General features: G+C 43.4%; 1 protein-coding gene across 4 annotated transcripts in view; it reads right to left on the bottom strand.

Moving 5' to 3' along the window:
- Positions 1 to 23,253, bottom strand: part of MAP4K4 (mitogen-activated protein kinase kinase kinase kinase 4) — a 276,338-nt gene that overhangs the window by 117,355 nt on the left and 135,730 nt on the right. For all 4 annotated transcript variants that reach the window (XM_063953441.1, XM_063953440.1, XM_063953443.1 and 1 more), the window contains exons 4-6: positions 7,826 to 7,951; positions 7,038 to 7,148; positions 4,860 to 4,950 (exon numbers count right to left, since the gene is read on the bottom strand). In XM_063953441.1, the coding sequence (XP_063809511.1) occupies positions 4,860 to 4,950; positions 7,038 to 7,148; positions 7,826 to 7,951 (328 nt within the window). The remainder of the gene's footprint in view (positions 1 to 4,859; positions 4,951 to 7,037; positions 7,149 to 7,825; positions 7,952 to 23,253) is intronic.

The following is a 23,253-nucleotide window of genomic DNA, read 5'->3' on the forward strand; positions in this document are numbered from 1 at the left end:
GGCCTAAGTCCAGGCCTTGTTGCAGGAAAGCCAGGATTCTGGATGTCTTGAATCTGTGAACATCATAGTTCTTATCAGCACACCAGGTGAAATAAGAATTCCAGACTCTGTAATACATCCGGGCAGATGCCGGTTTGCGGGACTTCAACATAGTTTGGATGACTGTCTCAGAGCATTAGCACTCAGGAGTGAAGCTTCAAGAGCCACGCCGTCAAAGCCAGTCTGGCCAGGTCTGGGTAGAGACAAGGGCCTTGTATGAGGAGGTCTGGTCGTTGTGGAAGTAGAAGAGGACGCTCTGTCGATAGACCCTGCAGGTCTGAGAACCAATACCGTCTGGGCCACGCTGGAGCGACTAGAAGTAGTATTCCTCCTTTTTGCTTGAACTTCCGCAGTACCCTGGGCAGGAGTGACACTGGAGGGAACACGTAAGGTAGCCGAAAGTTCCACGGAATGGCTAGTGCGTCCACGCACGCTGCTTGAGGATCCCTGGCCCTTGATCCGAAGACTGGAACTTTGTGATTGTGTCGAGATGCCATCAGGTCTACATCTGGTAAGCCCCACATGTGGGGCCTAGTGGACATGTGGGGGGCTACATCTGGTAGGCCCCGCATGTCCACTAGGAGTTGAAAGACTTCCGGATAAAGACTCCACTCTCCGGCCTGTACATCCTGACGACTGAGGAATTCCGTTTCCCAGTTGAGGACACCCAGAATGAACACTGCCGATATTGCTGGCAGATTGTTCCGCCCATTGAAGGATTTTTTACACTTCCAACATTGCCATGCGGCTTTGAGTGCCACCTTGATGGTTGATGTATGCCACCGTGGTGGCGTTGTCTGACCGTACTTGAAGAGGCCTGTTCTGTACTAGAGGCAGGGCAAGATACAACGCACTGAACACTGCCAGCAACTCCAGAATGTTTATCGGGAGGAGTGATTCCTCTTTGGTCTACCGACCCTGAAAAGAGTGTTGCTCCAACACGGCGCCCCATCCCCTTAGCCTGGCGTTCGTTGTCAGCCGGACCCAGTCGGGGATCCAGAAGGGACAGCCCCTGCTTAATTGCTGGTTCCGAAGCCACCTGGTCAGTGACAGACAAACCTCCGGAGTCAAAGTGATCATATGAGACCTGATTCGATGAAGAAGGCCGTCCCATTTGGAAAGGATTAACCTCTGCAGAGGGTGGGAATGAAATGGAGTGTACTCCACCATGTCGAATTCCGACACCATCAGACCCAGTACTTGCATTGCCGAGTGTATCAACACTCTGGGCTGACAAAGAAAGCATCTTATCCTGTCCTGAAGCTTCAGGACCTTCTCTGGAGACAGAAACAGCTGTTGACTGTGCGTGCCCATGCTCTGAGCTGGGACCGTGGGCTTGTAGAAAGCTTACTGTCAGTTGTAGATGGCTGAGAAGGACATTGTGGGAGTTTGTGAGGATCAGCAAGTCGTCCAGATACGGCAGGATCCTGATTCCCTGGCAACGGAGATGAGCAGTCATCACGGCCATAACCTTGGTGAAGAGCCGAGTGGGCCGTAGCCAGTCCAAATGGCAGAGCCTGAAACTGATAGTGCATGTTGCCAACAGCAAACCACAGATATTGCTGATGCGACAAGGCAATAGGTATATGCAGGTATGCATCCTGTACTTCCAGGGATACCATATAGTCTCCGAGTTCCATGACCAGTACAATTGAACGCAGAGTTTCCATATGGAACTTGGATACTCTCACAAACTTGTTCAATGATTTGAGGTTGAGTATAGGCCGGAAAGACCCATTGGGTTTCGGAACTAGAAACAGGGTCGAATAGTATCCTTTGCCTCTCTGGGACAGAGGTACCGGCACTACCACGCTTGTTTCCAGGAGGGAACTCACAACCAATTGTAGAGCTTGCCCTTTTAATGGATCCGAAGGGATAACCGCGGCACAAAACTTGCGAGGGGAACGTCTCTTGAAGGAGACTGCGTACCCATGAGAGACGACTTCCCGCACACATGCATCTGAACTGGTCTTTAACCAGACCTGGGTGAGGCCCGCCCCATCATGCAGCAGGCTTGTCTTGTTTAGAAGCAGGCTGATGGGCAGCCCAGGACTGTTTTGTCTTGGGTTTTGTGGTTTTGGTAGCACGAGATTGTCTTGGGTATGCTGACCTTTTGCTTTCCCATGAGGCCGAAAGGAACGTAAAGTGGTTTATTTTGCCCTCTGTGCAGAGGGAGTAAAATTTGAGAGAAATGCAGTCTTAGCAGCCGCTAAATTAGGTCTTCCCCAAACAAGATGTCTCCCTTAAAAGGGAGTACCTCCAAGGTCTTTTTGGAGTCCAGGTCCACCTTCCGTGACCTCAACCACAGAATATGGTGGGCTAGGAAAGACGTAGTCGATGCCTTAGCCGCCAATACACTTGCCTCAGAGGACACCTCCTGAATATAATAGGCCGATATTGTCTGGCCTTGTCAGATAATTCATCAGGTAACTCTTCCTCCAGTGCCTGAACCCATGCTTCAATACCTTTTGCCACTCAGGAGGCAGCAATAGTGGGTCTATGTACAGCACCTGTTAGGGAGTAAATAGATTTCAGGCATCCCTCCACACGTTTATCCGTCGGTTCCTTTAGTGAGGTCACAGTAGTGACAGGCAGAGTAGAAGATACCACCAGACGGGTGACATGGGAATCCACCGGAGGTGGATTTTCCCACTTGTTACATAACTCTGCAGGGAGAGGAAATCGAGCTAAGGCCCGTTTAGATCAGGGTTCTTGGCATATGTCCGCTAAATGGTCAGAATGTGGTAATAGAGTTTTAGTTACCTTCTGACGTTTAAACTTGTCAGGTTTCTTAGACACCGCAGTGGAATCCTCATCATCATCATCAGATATTTGGAGGATCTGTCTAATAGCAACCACCAAGTCAGGGACATCCACCTGTAAAGAAGTTTCCTCTGATTCAGTGTCTGACAGGACAGTTAGTTCCCCATCCTCATCCGAAGAAACTTCTGAGAGATGCATGGATTGTGAGGAAGTAGCAGCCCGCTTGGATGACCCAGGGGCACGAGTGTGACCTATAGCAGATTTATATCTAACCAAAGATTGGCTTAATTGCTGCAACTGGTTAGACAAATTATCCACCCAAAGCGATTAACCATGGGGACAATTTGTGGCTGTAGTGGCACAGGTGTTCCCATAGTAGGAGTAAGGAGGTCCACCAGAGTACCCAACAGAGTTGAGAACGTAGCCCAGGGTGGCTCCTGATTGGTTGCAGGAGCTGCGGACTGACTGGGAGAAGTATGGCACACATAACACAAACCATCATGTAAAACTTCCCCCCTCAAGTAAATCCTTGGTGCATGCCCTGCATGATGCGGGAGCATCCCAAGATTTACTGCCCTTTTTGTTAGACATTTCAGTAAATGCAACAATAGAGCATAAGAGTACAATAAAGCCAGACAGTACACTACCTGCGAATAAATTCTTTAGTATGTAACCGAGTACCCAGTACACACCTGCGAATAAATCCGGTATTATGTGACTGAATCCCCAAGTACACAACACCTGCGAATAAATCCGGAAGTAGGTGACGGAGTACACAGTATAATATGTATAATCGGTAAATACTGTGACGCACTACATAAATGACCCTGATGCACCAAGTCCCCTAGGGTACAGAATATAGTGATAGATCTATCTGGGAAACACTGAAAGTGAAATCCACACAGCAGATACAGGCACACACAGTCCCAGTGACATTATATATATATTTTACACATTACACACACACACACGTACACATATACCGGAGGTATATGTCAGAGTAGTCGTACATTATATTCTGTAACAGGTACACCTGTTCTTCACTAACGCTGTCTGTATAAAGACATTTAGAATACTTAAGTGTTTGTAAAATCACAGCGCTGTAGACAGGTGGTGGCTTTACAAGGGAGACCTTGCCCTGCAGTCCCGGAGACCAGCCGCAGCTATACCTAAGATGGCGCCCAGCGTCTCGGTCAGGGAGTGAGGGAGAGTGGAAGGCAGCTCCAGGGCGGGAAATCTGCTCAGAGATGGCGCCCTGGGCTGGAGGAGGGGCTACAGGTCAAGCGCTGGCTCCCCTATGCTGGTCCTCACCGCCTGGTCCTACGGAGTCTTATTAATCTGGGTGTTAGTACACACGACCTGTACTCCTATACCCTGGCAGATATAGTGGGGTCCCTGTGCGCAACAGTATCTACACCAGCGTCGTAGTCTGTATCCCTAGACTGTGAACGGAACGCGATTTAGTAGCGGGTCCCACCTGGGGGACCCTTTTACCTCCTCCCCATAGCAGCCACACGAACCAGGAGAACGTCTGCGACCGTGTGCCTAGAGCCAGAGCATCTCCGCCGCAAGTAACCGGGAACTGAGCCACAGGCGTATGGGACGCCGCTTGGGAGGTGATGGAGCCTCAGAGCTGAATGTCACTGTGACATATAACAGTACTTCAGCCTTTGAAGTCTTCTTAAAAAGTTTTTTTTTCAGTGCTGCCCAGCGCAGCCCCCGTTGACTAGCCTGCTCTGCGGGCACCAACTTGAAACTGAGCTCACAATGCCTGGAGGTGGGGTTAAAGAGGAGGCCCCAATGCATCCTGGGACAGCTAAAGCTTTAACCCTTTGGTGCATGTCTCAAGATCCATCTCTACACCCAGATATATTCCCTGTGGAACACAGTGTACTCTGCTGCAGAAAAAATGAATTTATTCCAGTTTGGAACAAGGTTATAACATAACAAAATGTGGAAAAAGTGAAGCGCTGTGAATACTTTGCGGAAGTACAAATACACAAATGTACAAATACCTTTTCATATTCATTATACATCTGTACTGGGGGGCAACCTACCTAGCTTCACCTCTGCATTTTCCGTTAGCAGCACGTTCTGTCCTTTGATATCCCTGTGAATCACGTGGTGAGCATGGAGATGAGCCAAGCCCTAAAGAAAACAAATGAGTTATAATGAAGCATGAGCTTATAACTTGCTGGATGAGAAGATACACTGACTTGCTGGGACACTGTAATAAAACAGCCTGCTAAAAAAAAAAGAAGGAAAACGATGACTCGTATGCCTTTGTCTTAAACAAATGGAACCCGATACCAGTATATTTATAACGGGACGCATTTGGCAATCAATATGAGAATAAGGAGACTAGAACCACATTAGGTATGCAGGGGAGACAAAGAAAGGTCAGAATTACCCTTCATAGTTTAACCAAATAACAAATGACTGTTAATTGTGGATCAACATTTCCCAACCGTGATTACATGTGACTACATGGGTATCTGATATTTTCAAGCACTTCAACTTATTAAACCTGAATCCAAATACATCCTATAAAATTTTTAGACAATCAAATACCCCTTATGTTTTATATCCATCTTATTGTGTGTGAAATCAGTTGCAAGTATACAGTGTACAAATGGGTTGTGGTATGATTTGCTGGAGGCCGGGTCCCCGGCGGCCAGCATACCGGCGTCGGAATCCCGACCGCGGAGTGAGCGCAAATGAGCCCCTTGCGGGCTCGCTGTACTCGCCTTGCTATCTATTCTCCCTTCAGGGGGGTCATGGACCTCCAAGAGGGAGAAAAGGTGTTGGTGTGCCGGTTGCCGGGATTCCGACGCCAGTATACTGTGCGGCGGGCACCCAACAACCGGTATACTGAATACCACCCTACAAATGAAGCAACCCGCTACTTGACATGAAGAAACAACAACTACGTCGTGCCAAGCCACCCTCTCTTGCAAATGGATGAGAGCACCTATATGAGTCACATGTCATAGGTCAAAAAAACAAAACCTGTGCATTATAAGAAAAAATGTTGAGAAACTCTACTGTGAAGTATTTTTCAAATCTGTCACGTATGTGCTTTTACATGACAATTATTACTGGGGATTCTTTTCCTTCTTTACACTTAGCAATTTATTGTCTTTACCAAAAAATTCATCGTGTTCGGATCGATATGCCGGCGTTCTGGATGCTGGCAGTCAGAAATCCAACTGTGGCATACTCATGTGACAGGGGACTGTACGTATACTTACCTTCCCCCCCAATGGCCCCCTAACCCTCTCTTCTAGAAGCCTAAACCTTATCCCCCTTCCCGCAGCCTAAACCTCCCTGGTGGTGCCTAAACCTAACCTCCCCCACCACCACCCCTTTCCGCCAACACGCAGCCTAACCCTAAAATAAAATACCTCTCCCACAGCGCCTTACCTCCCCTGCGGTCTTGCACACGATTGTCGGGATTCCGGCAACGGTCTTGTGACCCTATTCGGAATGCCAGTGTTGTCATTCCGAGTAATGTTGGAATCTTGGCGTCTGTTTTTCAACTGCCAGGATCCCAACCGGATCCCTATTCAGCATCATTGTGGCCTCCCCTCCTGTGAGTTACTGCTCCCATCACTGTAGAGCAGTGATGAGCACAGAGTGGCGGTATGCAGGAGTAGAGGGAGTGCTCCATAGATACCATTCTGCCCAGCACAAGTCAAAGCTAATTAAAATGGGAGATTTATTCTGGTTAGAGCAGTGACTCTGAAGCAGCACATGTCCGTCTACAGCTCAAAAATCAGTGATGCCTGAAGAGGAGACAGTGATGAAGAAGCACTTGTCATGCTCACTCAGAGACACACACCAAGAAACATCAGAAAGTAAAAATATTTTTTGGAAAGACAATAATGCCATCAATTGTATATTAAATAACAAAAGTCACTTCAGCTACAAGCTACTATTTAAAAAGGTTCCCAGTTCAAATAGTGGTTTACAACTTCATTCAATTTGATTCAATTAGTACATGTTTCTGCACAGGTTAATATGACTAAATTGCTTTATATCCAACACGTCTATTTGGGTGTAAAACTGTACTGTAAGGGAATTAGTACCCGTGTATGCAATTAACAGATAGCCCAATGACGTCAAGGCTCTGTAGAAAAAGGATTCCCTCTCAGACGTAGCACAAGCCTCAACCAGCTAATTAATATTTCATGACATGACAGCACTACTTTGAGATGAGAGCACTTCATCCTCACCCTCAGGATTTCACGAGAGATATAAGCAATCCAATCTTCTTTCAAAGTATTCCCTTTAGTATTCTTCACCAGGTCAGTGATTGAGCCAGCACCGCAAAACTCCATTACAAGCTGTGGAACAAAGAAATATTAGCACTGCATAATATAATGATCCCAATACCAACATTTCAATATTAACAGCAGAATGTCCATTGCTTTATGCAGCACTCAGAAATTACAGACCAAAGTCTAAATGTGTAAGAGGGGGGAAAAAATAATATTATAACTGAATTACATTCAGTCTTAGCTGCCTTAATAGCAAAACTGCCTGAATAATTAACATGGCAACCTGTGGTTTGGTATTTAGCAGGTTATCTGCCTTGGTGCCAGGGATGCCTACAGGCGCCAAACGTTTAGCTAAGAACCACAGTGGATAATGGAGACAGTAGTTCCATACATGCTGGCTTAAAGTAATTTTTGTATCTTCAACCTAGCCGTGTTGTTCCATCCATCTGCAAACTGTTACCGCACCCACAGACAAAAGCAAAAAAACATCTGTGTAAAACCTTTTTGACCACGGTTTGTAGCCAAAATGGTGTACTAGAGCTAAGTAATATACATGCTCTCCAATAGGCTGCCATGTTAGGGGGAGGTGCTTAACTAAGTAGGCAATGTGAACACATACGGCACAGCGTCCCATACCTTTGTAAAATTCTAACAAGGGTACTGGAACGGTCTCATCAGTTTAGTGTAGACTTGCAAATACAGAATAAAGAGCCCTGTGACACACATTCTGACATACAGCTTACCCAGAGCTGGTCATCGTGCCCAGGAGGGCTCTTCTTGATGAAAGCACCGTAGTAAGTGGCAATATTTCTGTGATGGGAATATTTCTTCAGCATATTGATTTCCAGTTTGATTTCCTCTTCTTCATCCTTTTTAAGATAGAGAATTCTTTAGATATAATCAGGCATATTATACAATAATGTGACATTATTCACAGGCAGTACAAAGTAAATCTACAGATTTAAAAATGGGAATTGGCTTCTGCAGACGACTCATAAATGTAGACACAGGAAGAGACCTCACATTGCATCTAGTCACATGTTCCAGATGAGAATATGAGCCAGGCGTCGTTCTTCAGTGGTATAATAATCCAAGTGCCCTCCCGTGACGACAGAGGGAAGGTTTGGAATATTGCAGACTAAGATTATATCAATAGAAGGATACTGGTATTTAAACTTGGTATGTAAGAGAGGGTCTACAAACCTGGCAAAAGTACATATATAATGGATTGTCCCTTCATTGCAAGCAAAAAAAATGAAGACATCTATTGCTTGTATCAGAGGTCTTGGTCGGGGAGATCTTCTTAATTTTAGATGTCTCTTGCACAATTTGATATTTATAGAGTACTTTGTACACTAGTTTAAAGAAAAAATAAAATTATACCATAGCCTCACAGAGGCACAATAGAGCTTGGTGACTGGTGAACTAATTTCCAACGGATTGTAAGGGGGAGCTGGTGTTGGAGGAAGGGATTATAAACACCATATGCTCATATTTTTCAGTCTGAAATATGATACTAATGTTAAATCCTCTCTTCATTGTTGCCTCATGTCTGTACTTGGCACATATTCAAAAGGTAATCTGGTGCTGCAGCTAACACACAGTATTCCCCAGTAGTTTTAATGAAAGGCCATAAACCACTGGCGTAATGTGCAAGTTCAGTTAGTGTAATGATATATTCAGACAGTGGCCTGTGTACATTAATAGTAATATGTCCTTGCAAGTTCTCACTGATGTTCTGCACGTGGAAAAAGGAACGTACAATAGCTTTATTATGTTAAAGAGATTTGCGACCTTAAACTTAACTCAGCTCTGAATAGCTACAGAACTCATGCAATATATAACATCTTCCCACCCCAAACACACCAAAAAAAAAAAAAAAAAATTACATTTACTTAAATATACTGACCATGGAACACTGCATGGCAATCGTCATTCAAAAGTATGCAGACACCATGTCAAGCTACAGAAACAGTGTGGCCAGATGAATGATTCTGGCTCATTACATGTGTGCAACTTTAGTAGTAAAAAAAAAATAAAGTACCAGCCAATCACCTCCTAAATACTATGCCACAGGCTGTGTTTGAAAAATGACAGTTAGGAGCCGATTGGCTGGTACTTTATCTTTGGCGACTTTATCTCCATCCAAGGCTTAGTAAATAGACCCCTTAGAAGTTTAGAAAAGATACGTTCCCATTATTATGCAAGTGTTGGGGCTCATTAGCGAAAGAACCTTTGGTAATAAAATCAGATGTTAAATTAATACACTATGCTGTCTGAGCTCATTAGCTTTGCAGGTTCTTCTTATGATATCCATGAAACTATTCCCTTTGATGTAATGGAGTGGGGACACCATGTTATTAGTGAATGACTGACAGCCCTGACACGGACCAGGCGGTTCTACAGAGTGTCAGAATGCAAACAAGGATGATAAACAGATAAGTGTGAACAAACAAAGTGACCATGGATTCCTAAAAGGGGATGACATTCATAGTTACATTACAGGGTTTGAAAGGGCGTATTAAAACCTATTCACTGATACTATAGCCAAGTTTCACAGGACACAGTGGGGAGATGTAGTAAGCAGTGATAAAAGTAGAGAAGTGAGCAGTGTAGAAGTTGCCCATGGCAACCAATCAGCTGCTCTATATAATTTTATAGTATGCAAATAAATGTTACTTTAATGCTGATTGTTGCCATGGGCAACTTCTCCACTGGCTTACTCTCCACTCTTATCACTGCTCAGTATAGCTTCTTCACAGTGCCTGAAGGAACATGCTATTTAAGAAATCACAGAAGAAAAAAAAACCATGTACGTACAAAGTAAAGGGCCCCATACACTAGAACAATAATGCCCGATTTCATCCAATTTCGGGCCGATATATCGAGTGAAATCGGGCATTTTGGAAGTGTTTCCGATCCAATGCGCGTTCCCGTGAGCATCGGATAAAGTAGATTGAATGTGCTGCACTAACGATCATGTCCGACCCCATGCATGGCTGGGATCGCATAAGATATATTGTATACAAAAGGACTGCATACGATGTATCGTATGCGATCCTGCCACCCGGGAGGCTACTGGGGTGATCGCCTGCGACATGAGGGTCGGGTGTGTCGTGTTAGTGTATGGGGCCCTTAAGAAAGGAGCGGAGATGGACTTGCAAAAAGAGAAACAAGTATATTTTATTTTTTATATTTGTCAGTCACACAACAGAGCCTCTGTCATACTACAGAGCTCCCGCCATATGGCAGAGAAAAGCCACTGTCACCTGGGAGATGGCCTCTGTTTAAATCCTCCAGCACAAAAGCACTCCGGGAGACAGACAGTACTGCTGCCTACTCAACACAGCTTGCAGAATACACCGCCATCCCAGGTGTGAGCAGATTACACCAAGGATTGACCTACTGACTACATCAACACTGTGCATTTAGATTATAGCAGCCAGGCTGAGGTCATGCTGGGATAAAGAGAAGCAGACAGAGCTACAGTTAACTTCTTTTCTTGCTAAAAGAGCCAGACTAAAATTATTTGCAGCTTCTCTGTGGGAGTTGGCAGGCATCAGCCAACTACTGTTAATCATTTTTTTTTTGTTATGTTTTTGCAAGCCATACTGTAACGCTGCACAACTACAGCTAGTCTGGGATACCAGTACAGATATAGAACTGCTTAAGTGGCAGAATGCCTTACACAGATTGATAAGGCTACTGGACCTCCCACATCTGCAGCATCATTATCCACTGCCAGAAATGAATTCAGCGGTCACATACTCTGGCACTTTTACAAATGTCATTTCCGGAGACAAGCAGTGCATGTGTACATGTACATACAGGTCGAGGATCTCCAAATCATTACCTGTCTAAATTACTGCGCTCTTTCCAGTTTACACTGAATCTGCCACTAGCTATGACCCAATGTGATCTGCCTATCCTGCACTAATAACTGCACAGCTGACCCACACGGGTGGTATTCAGTATGCCGGCTGTTGGGATCCCGGCACTCAGTATACCGGCGGTGGTATTCAGTATGCCGGCTGTTGGGATCCCGGCGCCGGAATCACGACACCCGTCATACCAACAACTATTATCCCCCTTGGGGGTTCACGACTACCCTGCAGGGAGAATAAATAGCGTGGCGCGCGCAGCGAGCCCGCAAGGGGCTCACTTGCGCTCGCCCAGCTGTCAGTATGCCGGCGGTCAGTATCCCAGCGCCGTTATGCTGTCCGCCAGGATCCCGGCCACCGGCATACCATACTACACCCAACACACACAAGCCTGCTTATACAGGGGCATTATTATATTTACCCAACACCAGCCAACTATGTCTAGGGGCAGCATACCATTGGATCAGTAATGCTGTAGATAATGTGAAAGTCCATAAATAAACCTAATTTTGTTTCATTTGACATAATTTGTTGCCCTTTATTTATATAACATCAAAATATTAAAGCGGCACTTTCCACAGAATGTTCAATTATATATACACACATTGGCCCCAGTGAGGCTTGCAGTGACATTCTCTACCATATTACAAACACAAACTGCATCAAGCAAATCTTTTTATTATTTTGACTGTGGGAAAGTTGAGCAAAATAAGCATCTCGAGAAAACTTTAACATGGGGAGAACATAAACACTCCACAGAAATAATTCCCCAGCAAGTATACAACTCACTGGCCCAGAGCTGTGATGAAGCCACGCTTCATACGGTGCTATCCCTACTGCTGAAAGTGGAGGCACAAAAACTAGCAATAAAGCAAGCAAACACAAACATCTTCAAGTAGTGCACAGCCCAGATACTGCACAGCTAGTGCTTGTGGGGACTTGTGGGGACTTGTGGAACTGAAGCTTTCAGAATGTTGCAAGGGTATTTCTAAAATTATTACAGGCTCTCAAAGAATTCATCACTGGTTACTGTCATCACATAATATTCTTTCCCACTGGACAAGTTTTGAATGGAATACATAGGGAGAATAAATAGTGCGGCCCGCGTAGCGCGCCACCGTGCCCGCAGCGCGGCAAGCAGAGCGTGCCCGCAAGGGGCTCTTTTGCACTCGCCCTGCTGCCAGTATACTGGCGGACGGGATCCCGAGCGCCAGCATACCGTAGTAGACCCCCTCTAGAGTGCGTTTCACTCAAACAAATCACTTTATCCAGTGTACAATTTATGTACAATGGCTAGTTGAGAGGGGAAAACTCACATTGTAAATGCAGGCTAAAACGAAGTCGCTCTGGTGAACCTCATGGTTTTTGGCTTACAAACTAGTGCCCAAACCATTATGCTGTTAAGTACAAACAACAAACTATAGGACATGGGGACTGATCTTCTTTAATTATGTCCACCATTTTTCTTTTCACCCACAGTTAATTGCAGGAGAGATATATTTCTCTAACAACCCCTTCAGATTGGGACCCGGCTCTACCACAAGGGAATTTGTGGCCCGACCCGTAATATGGTCGGGTTGGTGTCGTCACCACCAACACTACAGGAGACAACGCTTGGATAATCATCTCCAAGCACCGCCTCCTCCTATGCAGAGAACGGGTGCGGGGTCACCTTGACCAGGCTTACCGTTCACACTGCACCACACCATGGGGTCGATCCCAGCTTCAACCCAGGTCGCGCGGGATATTCCTTCAGGACCCTTCCACATTGACCAAAATCCCTGGTTGAGGCGTGTGCATGTGCAATAACCCGGGAAATTTACTGTATGTTAGTCTGAAAGGGTAACAGAGGAGGCCCAGAAAGACTGGGTGCTTGGCAGCCTTGCACTGCATACTGTACATGCAATACGCAAATTAGTGGATTTAAATACAGGATCTGAAGTCACAGAAAGTTAAATGATTGTTTGATCTTTATCAGATCTTATTTGGACACTATCCTGTACATGTGGGAGGTGCTTCAAATGTATGTAATATCACTTTCACACCGTCTTGAGGCGGGTCGCACCCAGGAGCCTGACACGGGAGGTCCCAGTGTGCGACCCGCCTCTGTACCCCTTTCACACCGCAGACTGCAACCCTGCAACCCAGCGCCGCCCGTCCACACACTGTGAACGGGAAACGGGTCGCACTGACCCGGCTCCCGTTCACACCGCACAGCGAACCGGGTTGAACACAAGTTCAACCCTGCTCGCTAGCAAGGTTGATATACCGGGTTGCTCAACTCGGTATATTGCCCCTGGTACCTTTCACACCGCACAGGAACACGGGTTATGCGCACTCATGTGCCAATAACCTGTGTTCATAGCTGCTGGTGTGAAAGGGGTATAATACAGTCCTGAGGGTATAAAATGGCGCAGATTATAAAGCAAAGCACATTTATACGAGGGCACAGTACAAATGCAATGTAAACATTTCCTAGGATTGCTGTAAAAATGTAAAGGCCAATTTAACATATGACATGTTTAAAAGAAATCTCCCACCTTGTTTATCTGAGTGAAAGGTTAATTTCCCTTCAGATGACTGCACTTTGCATTGTTGGTTATTAATTTTTAAAATCCCTGTGCGGCTACTACTTGCACTGACTAGAAGTGCTAAGGCCATGAGCTGAAGCACTGTAATGACACCATCCAGCCCCTCTGCTGGAATACCCAATACAAGAAGACATACTAAGGAGTTAACTGCACAGGGGTATACACCAACATTGTGGGAATGAGAGGTTTAAAGGGACAGGAATTAGGGGGTTGGGAGGTCTGTACTGGGTAACATCTTCTGGGATGAGGAGTTTAAGCTCCTGCTATGTGGTTAATATTACAGAATTCTATAGGGGTAAGCAGTGCAGGCCTTGCAGTGGTTAGACTTCTGCTAGACTACGGAGTTTCCTCACATTTCTGCAGAACATTGCACTTGAGCATTTAGTCTCTAGATGGGCTACTGGAGTGATTGCTGTGACACACATCGGTCAGAACTTGGGGTGTAGTGCTACCTCCTCCCAGGACCACTGTAATGGAAGATCTGAACTGGGAGTCTGGTGATTAACCAGGCGTTTGTGTTAAGTACCTTTTAACAGTGATATATTGCATTTTACTGTATTGCTACCTTTAAATCTAATAAAGATACAGTTGTATCTCCCAGCTGTGTTTTGCCTGTGCGATCACTGGCCCAGCATAATACCATAATACGTAGGGATACCTAGTGAGCCAAGTCTCCAGACCCAGGTATATCAAAAACACACACTGACCAGGAAAGATACCACACTCATGGCAGTACAAATATCTTCTGATCAAACTTAAACACTTGGACTACTGAAGGAGCTTTCCAAAGACTGCATTATTTAAAACGGAGGCAGTCGTTAGGTCAACAAGCATTAGGTCGACATGCATTGGGTCGACCACTGAAGGTTGACATGGTCACTAGGTCGACATGAGTGTTTCACAAATTCTTTCTCCTTTTTCATACTTAACGATCCCCGTGGACTACAATTGGGAACGGTAATCTGTGCCGAGCGCAGCAGTAGCGAAGCGAGGCACCTTGCCCGAAGCATGGCACTAATTGGGGTTCCCCCGTCACTTTACGAAGAAAACGACACCAAAAACAGTTAAAAAAAAAAAAACTTATGTCGACCTTGTACAGGTTGACCTAATGACCATGTCGACCTTCAGAGGTGGACCCAATGTATGTCGACCTAATGCATGTTGACCTAATGAACCACACCCATTTAATACAGTAAGCTCATACTGTATATAGCAATAAAATTGTATGAATGAAGTGCAATGGAAAAAAAACACAGTTGTTCGTATAGGAACCTACTGAAAAAAAATGCATGACGAGTTTTGCAGAACAAAATTATTCTATACATACACTATATCATTACACCTTTAAATAAGTACCATGGGAAGATTGTTAATGAATTTTCAAAGCAGTAGGTTTTCGGTAGAGAAATGAATGTTCAAATATTTCTATTTACAGACTTTACAATATGCTGGCGTCTAACCGACATTTTAAAGAAACATTACATTGAAATATAGATGGTATACATTAATTTACTTCATAATTGGTATTGCTGACTAAAAAAATGGCAAAAATTCTATATAATTCTGAATTAAAATATGAAATTTACATTCATTTAGTTCTAAAGCATTGACTGCAGCATTACATTCCAATTAACAAGTGCTCAACAAATGAAACAAGATTAAACCACTCTAAATCACTACCACAGAAACCTTCACAAGAGACAGGTTAATCCTCCTCTCTTGTGCAAACTGACAGGAATGTTCAGCATTTCAGCTCATTAGGAGTTGTGATAAAGAAAACCAGTAACTCATCCTGCACAATCTGTTAGCACAGCTGACTCTAGAACAGCTTAGGAGAAAACTCCATTGAAATAAGCTAGTTTGCAGAGCTTCCATGTCATTTTATGGAATTGGAGGTAAAGTGATAATTAGTATTCTCATTTATAAAGCCTGCATGCTTCAGTAGTGCAGCTAAAGACAGAGGGAATCAGACAGGCAAGAACTGCAATTAAATCTAATTTAAGAAATACATTTTGCATTTCAAAGTACCCCAATTCACGAAACTGTGCGAGTACATACATGTACTACAGAGGGCATTTCCTTTTAGAACATTGATTTCATATATCATTTTAAAATATACTCTTTAACTGTGTCCTTCAGAAAAGAGATTTAAATTTAAAAAAAATAAAAAAATAAAATTCTGGTTTGAGGACATACATAAACATATCGAATACCACTTTCACGCCACACATCTGACCAATAATATTGCTAGAGCAATCCTGGTTGTGTGTTGGTGCAAAAGGTTAACCAGGGTTGTGCAACCAGGATTGAACCTGGGACCGAACCGGGTAAGCTGCTGTAAGAAAAGTACAGTAGGGTTACTCTACCCAGGTTTTATTAATGCCTGTGTAACTTTAAGTCTGGTCAACCGTATTCACACCGACACACAACCCAGGTTCTCTCCGGCAATATCTGACTTAGGGGTCTATCTACTAAGACTTGGATGGAGATTAAGTACCAGCCAATCAGCTCCTAACTGACATTTTTGAAACACAGCCTGTGACATGGCAGCTAGGAGCCGATTGGCTGAGACTTTATCTCCATCCAAAGCTTAGTAAATAGACCCCTTAAACCCCAGGTCCTTGTCTCGGTGTGAAAGGATCTGAAAAGGGTATAAGCACTGCTTGAAACTATGTTGCGGATCCCAAATCGGACCAGAAATTTAGGTGTGAAAGAGGCACTAATAACTTTAGTAGGCATATCAATTAATTCAACGGCAATAGGCCTGTTGGGACTTTTGAATTACACAGTGTGAAAATTATGTGATAGAGAGCAGCATGCACTGAACCTAAAAATGCCGCCAAAATTCTGCAAATTCCACATTCCCTATGTACCAAGCTCAGGAATGTGATAAATCTCGGTGAGCAATGGCTATGGGCTTCTTTTCACATTCCTTTTGAGAGGGATTCAATCCCCCCCGCCCCGTGTCCGAAGTGGCATGTGCGTCATTCTGTACATCCACAGAAGGCATCCCGGGTCATAAACCCAGAAATCCTCCTATCGCAAAGGACAGCTCTTATCAGGAGAGATGTCTTTTGAGACTTGAATCACAGTTTTAAATACATACTGGCAATGTTAACGTGTACAATATAATTGTATATTGTGTATGCAGGAGCATACGGGCTTCAAATGGTCCTGCAACAGTGAGATCGATGGGGTCAGGAGAGCAAGTGCTGTACATGTTATCTCGTTCCTAAACTCCCTATCTCATTAAAGAGATAAAAATAAAGGACACACTAAGCAAGACATTGCTCAGTCTACATTGGGCATTGGATAGGAAATGCCAGTGGTTGGGGTGCTGGCGGTCAGAAGACTGACCGCTGCATTCCGATGCTTAGAATGCCAACATGAGGAGTGTAAGTATACTTAACTTACCCCAATACCCCCTAACTTTAACCCCCCCCCCCCCCCCCCCCATCCTGCAGCCTAACCCTAACCTCCCTTCCCTGCAGCCTAAACCTAACCTCCTGCGACTTACCTTCCTGTCAGCCTGGTCCATGCTCGTTCAGGATCCCGATGGTCGGGATTCCGGCACCGGGATGGTGCTCCTTTATGGAAGCCCGTGCCGACATTTCGATCGTTGTCGGGATTCCAGCGCCAGTATTTCAACTGCTGGGATCCCAACCGTTAGGACCCTCACCAGATCCCTATATGGTGCTCACCGGTCTAATAATAGTTCTGTCGGATTAGAGCGTTTCTCAGATCAGCATCAGTCATCTCACAGCGTCACCCAGTTATTTCTAGTCAGCATGGCAACAGACACAGCTCTCCATGCACCATACAGACCAACACCAGGGCAAACATTCTATTTGTGCTGTTTAATACAGCATGTCTATACTAAGGTCCTGATATACCCTTCATTCTATTTCTATTTGTGTTACTCAGCAGAGTGAGTATGAAAAGAAATATTACCCATGAAAATGCAATGTCGCTCCAATGATCAAATTATTAACAATACTGATATCTCCAGCATGTTATCCTTATGTTTTGTTTGGGGTTTTTTTTTTTTTTTTTTGTTCTTTTGTTCAAATAGAAACTACTCTATAAATAGGTTACGATTTAAAAAGTGCTGTATCAAAATATCATTTTGTTGGGATAGTTTCGACACTTCTAAACCTATGTATGCCTCTCAAGAAGCGCTGCTGGAAGCTGGAAGTCATCATCACCTGACCACCAGACACACTAAACGATTATACCCACAATGTGGGCGTTCCCAATCGATTAGAATGACACTCCGTTTACATTGTTCCCTGTGTATGAACGATAACGATGCACGCACCCGCGGGTCGCTAGCAACTACCTCAGATCTTTTGTACATGCAAGGTCTGGGGCTGTAGTTAGCGATCCTGATCACTACCTCCAGATTGTCATTATTTTAAAAGCATTCATGATAAAACCGGCAACCAATGCAGAGACAAGTAGTCGGAAGAATTGCATTATAGATCTGTTCCTTCAGAGAAATGTAGTCAGAAACTGGAGGACGACTCTTAGCCCAGGTCTTATTTATGGGTTCACTACGGCTGGCCGGCGGTCGGGCTCCCGGCGACCAGCATCCCGGCGCCGGGAGCCCGACCGCCGGCTTACCGACAGCTTGGCGAGCGCAAATGAGCCCCTTGCGGGCTCGCTGCGCTCACCACGCTACGGGCACGGTGGCGCGCTACGCGCGCCACACTATTGTATTCTCCCTCTATGGGGGTCGTGGATCCCCACGAGGGAAAATAAGTGTCGGTATGCCGGCTGTCGGGCTCCCGGCGCCGGTATACTGAGCGCCGGGAGCCCGACCGCCGGCAAACAGAAGACCACCCCTTATTTATAACTTGGAGAACAGCCAGTGATGACTCATACTATGGTGTATCCTGGGAATTCTACCGCATAGACCCTATAGCCTCATCTTTACTGCCACAAATCACTGCACATTGTCTTCTTGGGATTTAACTCATTGGCATCCTCACATAATTGATTTAAATAGAAGTCTATGTGCAAACAGTATAATGTACAAATGACAAAAGTCTGCCTGGCAACATTAAAATTGAGGTAAGCGATGAATGTGGCAGCTTTAAAATGTAAGAATCGTGCAAATTCCTTTTCTGCACCAAATGTCAAGGCTCATCTGCCTCCTTATAGTGTGACAATGAGTTGTGCGTTTTAAAGTAATTATCCGAGCATGGATACATATACCTCAGGGCTCAACAAATCATATGGTTTCGGACATATGACATATGGTCAAATCAAGTACGTAACATGTTAAAAAAAAAAAAAAAAAAGCATTAAAAAAAAAAAAAAGCACTAGTGCAAACCCTAAGTGCTATTCCAAACCGAAGCGTCTAGCGTCTAGCGGCTATATGTTGATTCTTGTGTTGAAGCACAAGACATACATTTTCTGTATGTTCAAGTGGCAGGTTAAATAAAGCACAAATAAATAAATTATAGATAGATAGATATATATACATACATACATACATATACACACACACACATACGTACATACATGTACACACACACATATACATACATACACAGTTTACTGGACAAATAGAGGTTTCTTTAAAAAAAAAAAAAAAGAATGCTTTGTTGCATTGCCTCAATTTTATTTTATTTTTTATATGAATGTGAATAGGTCAATTGCGTCAGTCAAAAACTTGATTACATTAGCCAAGGTGAGCAGTCTGATTTTTTATATAGTATGCAAAATATATAATTTCATAGTGGTAACCAAAATAAAATAAAAAAAAAATAGTTCTGACAAATTAAAACCTATGAAAATGAGCACAATTTATTCAGTTGGTTTGGGGTACAAGTTTTTTTTTGTATACAAATTAAGGCCAATTAGATCACAAATGAGAACACTGAACAAATTGATAGTACAAGATAACGTTATTTATAAACACCAAATACAGTATAACCTTTCACCAGTGCTAAAAGAGATTATGGCTGGCATAACAAAAAAAACACACACACACAACTTGCACAAACTGTTAATGAAATCTTGTTATCCTTTCACACTTAAAGTGTCTACATTTCTTAGCTCTGTGCTGCAAGACACCTTGTAAACCACAGCTTTTGTTTTAAGTTATTCCTTCCTGACTACTCGTTTATTTGAGGAAAATGATGTCATGAGCATCCACATTGTTGTTTGGCTGACAGGAGCAGGTTGTCAAGCAGAAAACCATTCTGAGGTCATGTGACTATCAGGGATTTGTATTTGTTCATTAATCTTGTAGTAGAAAAAGTCAGACTTGTACATTCAACCAATCAATTCCCATGTGCCACACTGCTCACTTCTTACCCATAATACTCCAGGAAACACAAACCTCTATATATCCAGCATACGAGTCTACTAGAGGTGGTCAAATATAATGCTTTTATACGCAGAAAAAACGAAGAATAAAAAACACACTTAGGAATAACAACTGTACAGTAGAATGGCTTAAGAGAGGTGATTTAAGTTCACAGAATGAGTTCATACACTTTTGGTATATGGATGAATAAAACACTTTTTTAAAGAAAACCAATGAAAATAATTCAATTAAAGGGGCACGGTCGTAACAAAAAAAAGACACCAACAAAACTTCAGTCAACCATACTGTAAAAAGGAACATTTATAACTTCCTATTCCTAGCAGGAATGGTACAGTATTCATAAGTCCCTTCCAACTGTTGGACCTTTTTAAAAGTTACTATTATGGGAGCCACAATATTTCCACATGGCTTCATATAAAAAACAGTATGGGGGTACTGTCTTGGGGCCAGGAACAGTTTCATTCAGCTACTGGCCGAAAGACACAGCATACAACATTCAAAATGAAGTGCTATACAGTATGTACAGCTTGTACAACTGGGACATTCCCTCAATGACTGGAAACTGAGGAGAGGAGAGGACAAAACCGGACTAGTACACAGTCGCTCTGCAGGCACTGTAGGAAGGAGTACAGGCTGATCACTAGTCTCTTTCCACTCCCAGTGACCACTATCACTCACTCCAGCTATGAGCAGCCGATTACTTAAGCGATAGTGCACTGTAGTGTATACCAGTATAGCAATACTGTAATCTGCACACTCTGTATTGAAACACAAAGTATGTGTTTACTTTAAATTTGAATTAGGGATAGGATTATACATCAGGGGTGGGCAATAAGCGGCCCTCCAGCTGTTGTGGGGCTACACATCCCAGCAAGTCCTGCTACAGTTTTGCCAATACGGTATGGTAAAACTGTGGCTGGACATTATGGGGCGCGTAGTTCAACAGCAGCTGGAGGGCCACTTATGCTCACCCCTGCTATAAATGCTGTATTTTAACTAGGGAGAAAACATTGATGAATCTTCAGTTTCCAATAGGAAAGCACTGTGACCCTATGGGTGGGAGCACAGTGATCAGCATTTGTTCAATACAAACCAAGGAACTAAAACTTTGTAATGTTTGTTTACATACAAGCTACACTGGGGCAGGATTCATGAAGTACAAAAGATCCTATAGATTAGCTAGCTTGCAAGATGGGTCAGTTTACCGCTTTGGCTAGAATTCAACTAGCCGCGGTAGACTACCACGTGCTTATTGATCTCCCAGGGCTATCCAATTAGCCCTGGAGTTATGAAGGATTTTTTTTTACCTGCCTCAGCAAGTCGAAATAAAAATCCCGGATGCTGCAACCCTGTTAACACACATATCTATTTTCACAGATTCTGTGTATTAACGCCTGTTAACCCACTACTTTAACAAAGCTATTGGGTGAAAAAAGGGATTACAATTGAATAGCCAGGGCATTAAAGTCAGAGGCTACCTCCCTTTTTCTAGGTACTTTTTCTGAGGGTAACTGAATTCTGTGGTTTTTTTATTTTTTATACAGTGTTTGTTCCCAAATTTAAAAAAAAAAAAAAAAGGTGGAAGAGAATACAGGTATCCCTTATCCAAAACGCTTGGGACCAGAAGTATTTTGGATCTCGGATTTTTCCGTATTTTGGAATAACTGCATACCATAATGAGATATAATAGCGACTGGACCCAAGTCTAAGCTCAGAATGCATTTAAGTTTCATATACACCATATACACACAGCCTGATGGTAATTTTAGCTAATATTTTTAATAACTGTGCATTAAACAAAGTTTGTGTACATTCACACAATTCATTTCTTTTTCATATACACAGTGCCTGAAGGTCATTTAATACAATATTTTTATTAACTTTGTGTATTAAACAAAGTTTGTGTACATTGAGCCATCAGAAAACAAAGGTTTCACTATCTTAGTCTCACTAAAAAAAATTCTGTATTTCGGAATATTTGGATATGGGATACTCAACCTGTATTAACAGAAAAGAATACCCCATAAAGCACTGCAAAATGTGTTAGCACAACATGAATAATAATAATCATCATCATCATCTGCCAGGTAGAAGAGACCTGATAAAACAGACCCATAAGATACAAGTGTGACACTAGCCTAACAGAAGTACAGTACGGTCTTCAATTACCAATTCAGACTCAGACTTTTCTGTGAAACTTGCACTCTTTTTTGTTTCAGCACTTTATTCAATGAAGAAAATGCAGGGTGCAAAGATCCAAAATATAATGTACCAGCATCAGCAGAGCCAACTGGGAACAGCCTCAAGGGATGGCGGTTCTGCATTGATATTATAGCACAAGTGTGTATGAATCCAAGGAGCTGTGCAATTGTGATGTTAAACATTTTAATTATGACACTATAGGTAATTTTCCACATCTCTAAATTATCTATCTGGCTGCTTATTTATTTTTTATAACTGTTTTGTCTATATGCAACCATTCAGGTCTCAAAATATAACATTGCGTCAAACACAGCTGATACAATATTCACTGTGCTCAAATCAAGTTATCCTTTAAAGAGAATTGCAGCAGGTAAGTAATTACCTACAGTGTAAGTTCACAGGTAACACTTTGGGCACGATTCAATTGACAGTTGAATAGCGCTGGGAATTACCTCTGAGGGCTATTCAATACAGCGCCCTGTGACACCAGATGACAGGGAAATCTGTCAAAAGTGTCGGCGCAATGCTTATTTCTGCCCTTCGCGTGGAGGAAACAGCGTCGCGCCAGCAACTTAAGTCGGAGAATGCCAGTTCTCCCGACAAAATACCCTGTTTAGTCCGGCAGAATGGGCATTCTCCGACTTACCACTGCACTGTATTGAATGGCCCCAGGAGCAAATTCCCTGTGCTATTCAACGGTCTTCTAATTGAATTGTGCCCCTTGTGTGCTCATTGGAAACATGGGCAGCTGTGATTCATTTGTCCAGACTAAACTAATGGATAAAGCCAATTGTATAGTGAAGCAGGACATACAAGCTGTGATTTGATTGGCCTAATTGCTCAATTATCCAGTATCTTAGGTTGGCACTGAATGGTATGCAGGCACCACTGGTATAACAAGTCTATGAAAGAACACATAATATTCTGCAGGTCCCTCAGTAATTAGCATAATAACCATCTCGTATTATAGCACCAGTGTTATACAATGGGAAGGTAAAACATAACATGACAGTTTTCAGTTTAAAGCATAACCGGTTCTATCAGTGGAACACTGCATACCCCAGCTTCTCAGAGCACATTAATGCTTCGGGAAGGGAGTAGCGCTGTTAGCCACTTTACTGCCCATTATCCTCCAGAAATTAGAGAAATATTGTAATAA

The sequence above is a fragment of the Pseudophryne corroboree genome, chromosome 2, assembly GCF_028390025.1.
Source record: "Pseudophryne corroboree isolate aPseCor3 chromosome 2, aPseCor3.hap2, whole genome shotgun sequence".
Lineage (NCBI taxonomy): Eukaryota > Metazoa > Chordata > Amphibia > Anura > Myobatrachidae > Pseudophryne > Pseudophryne corroboree.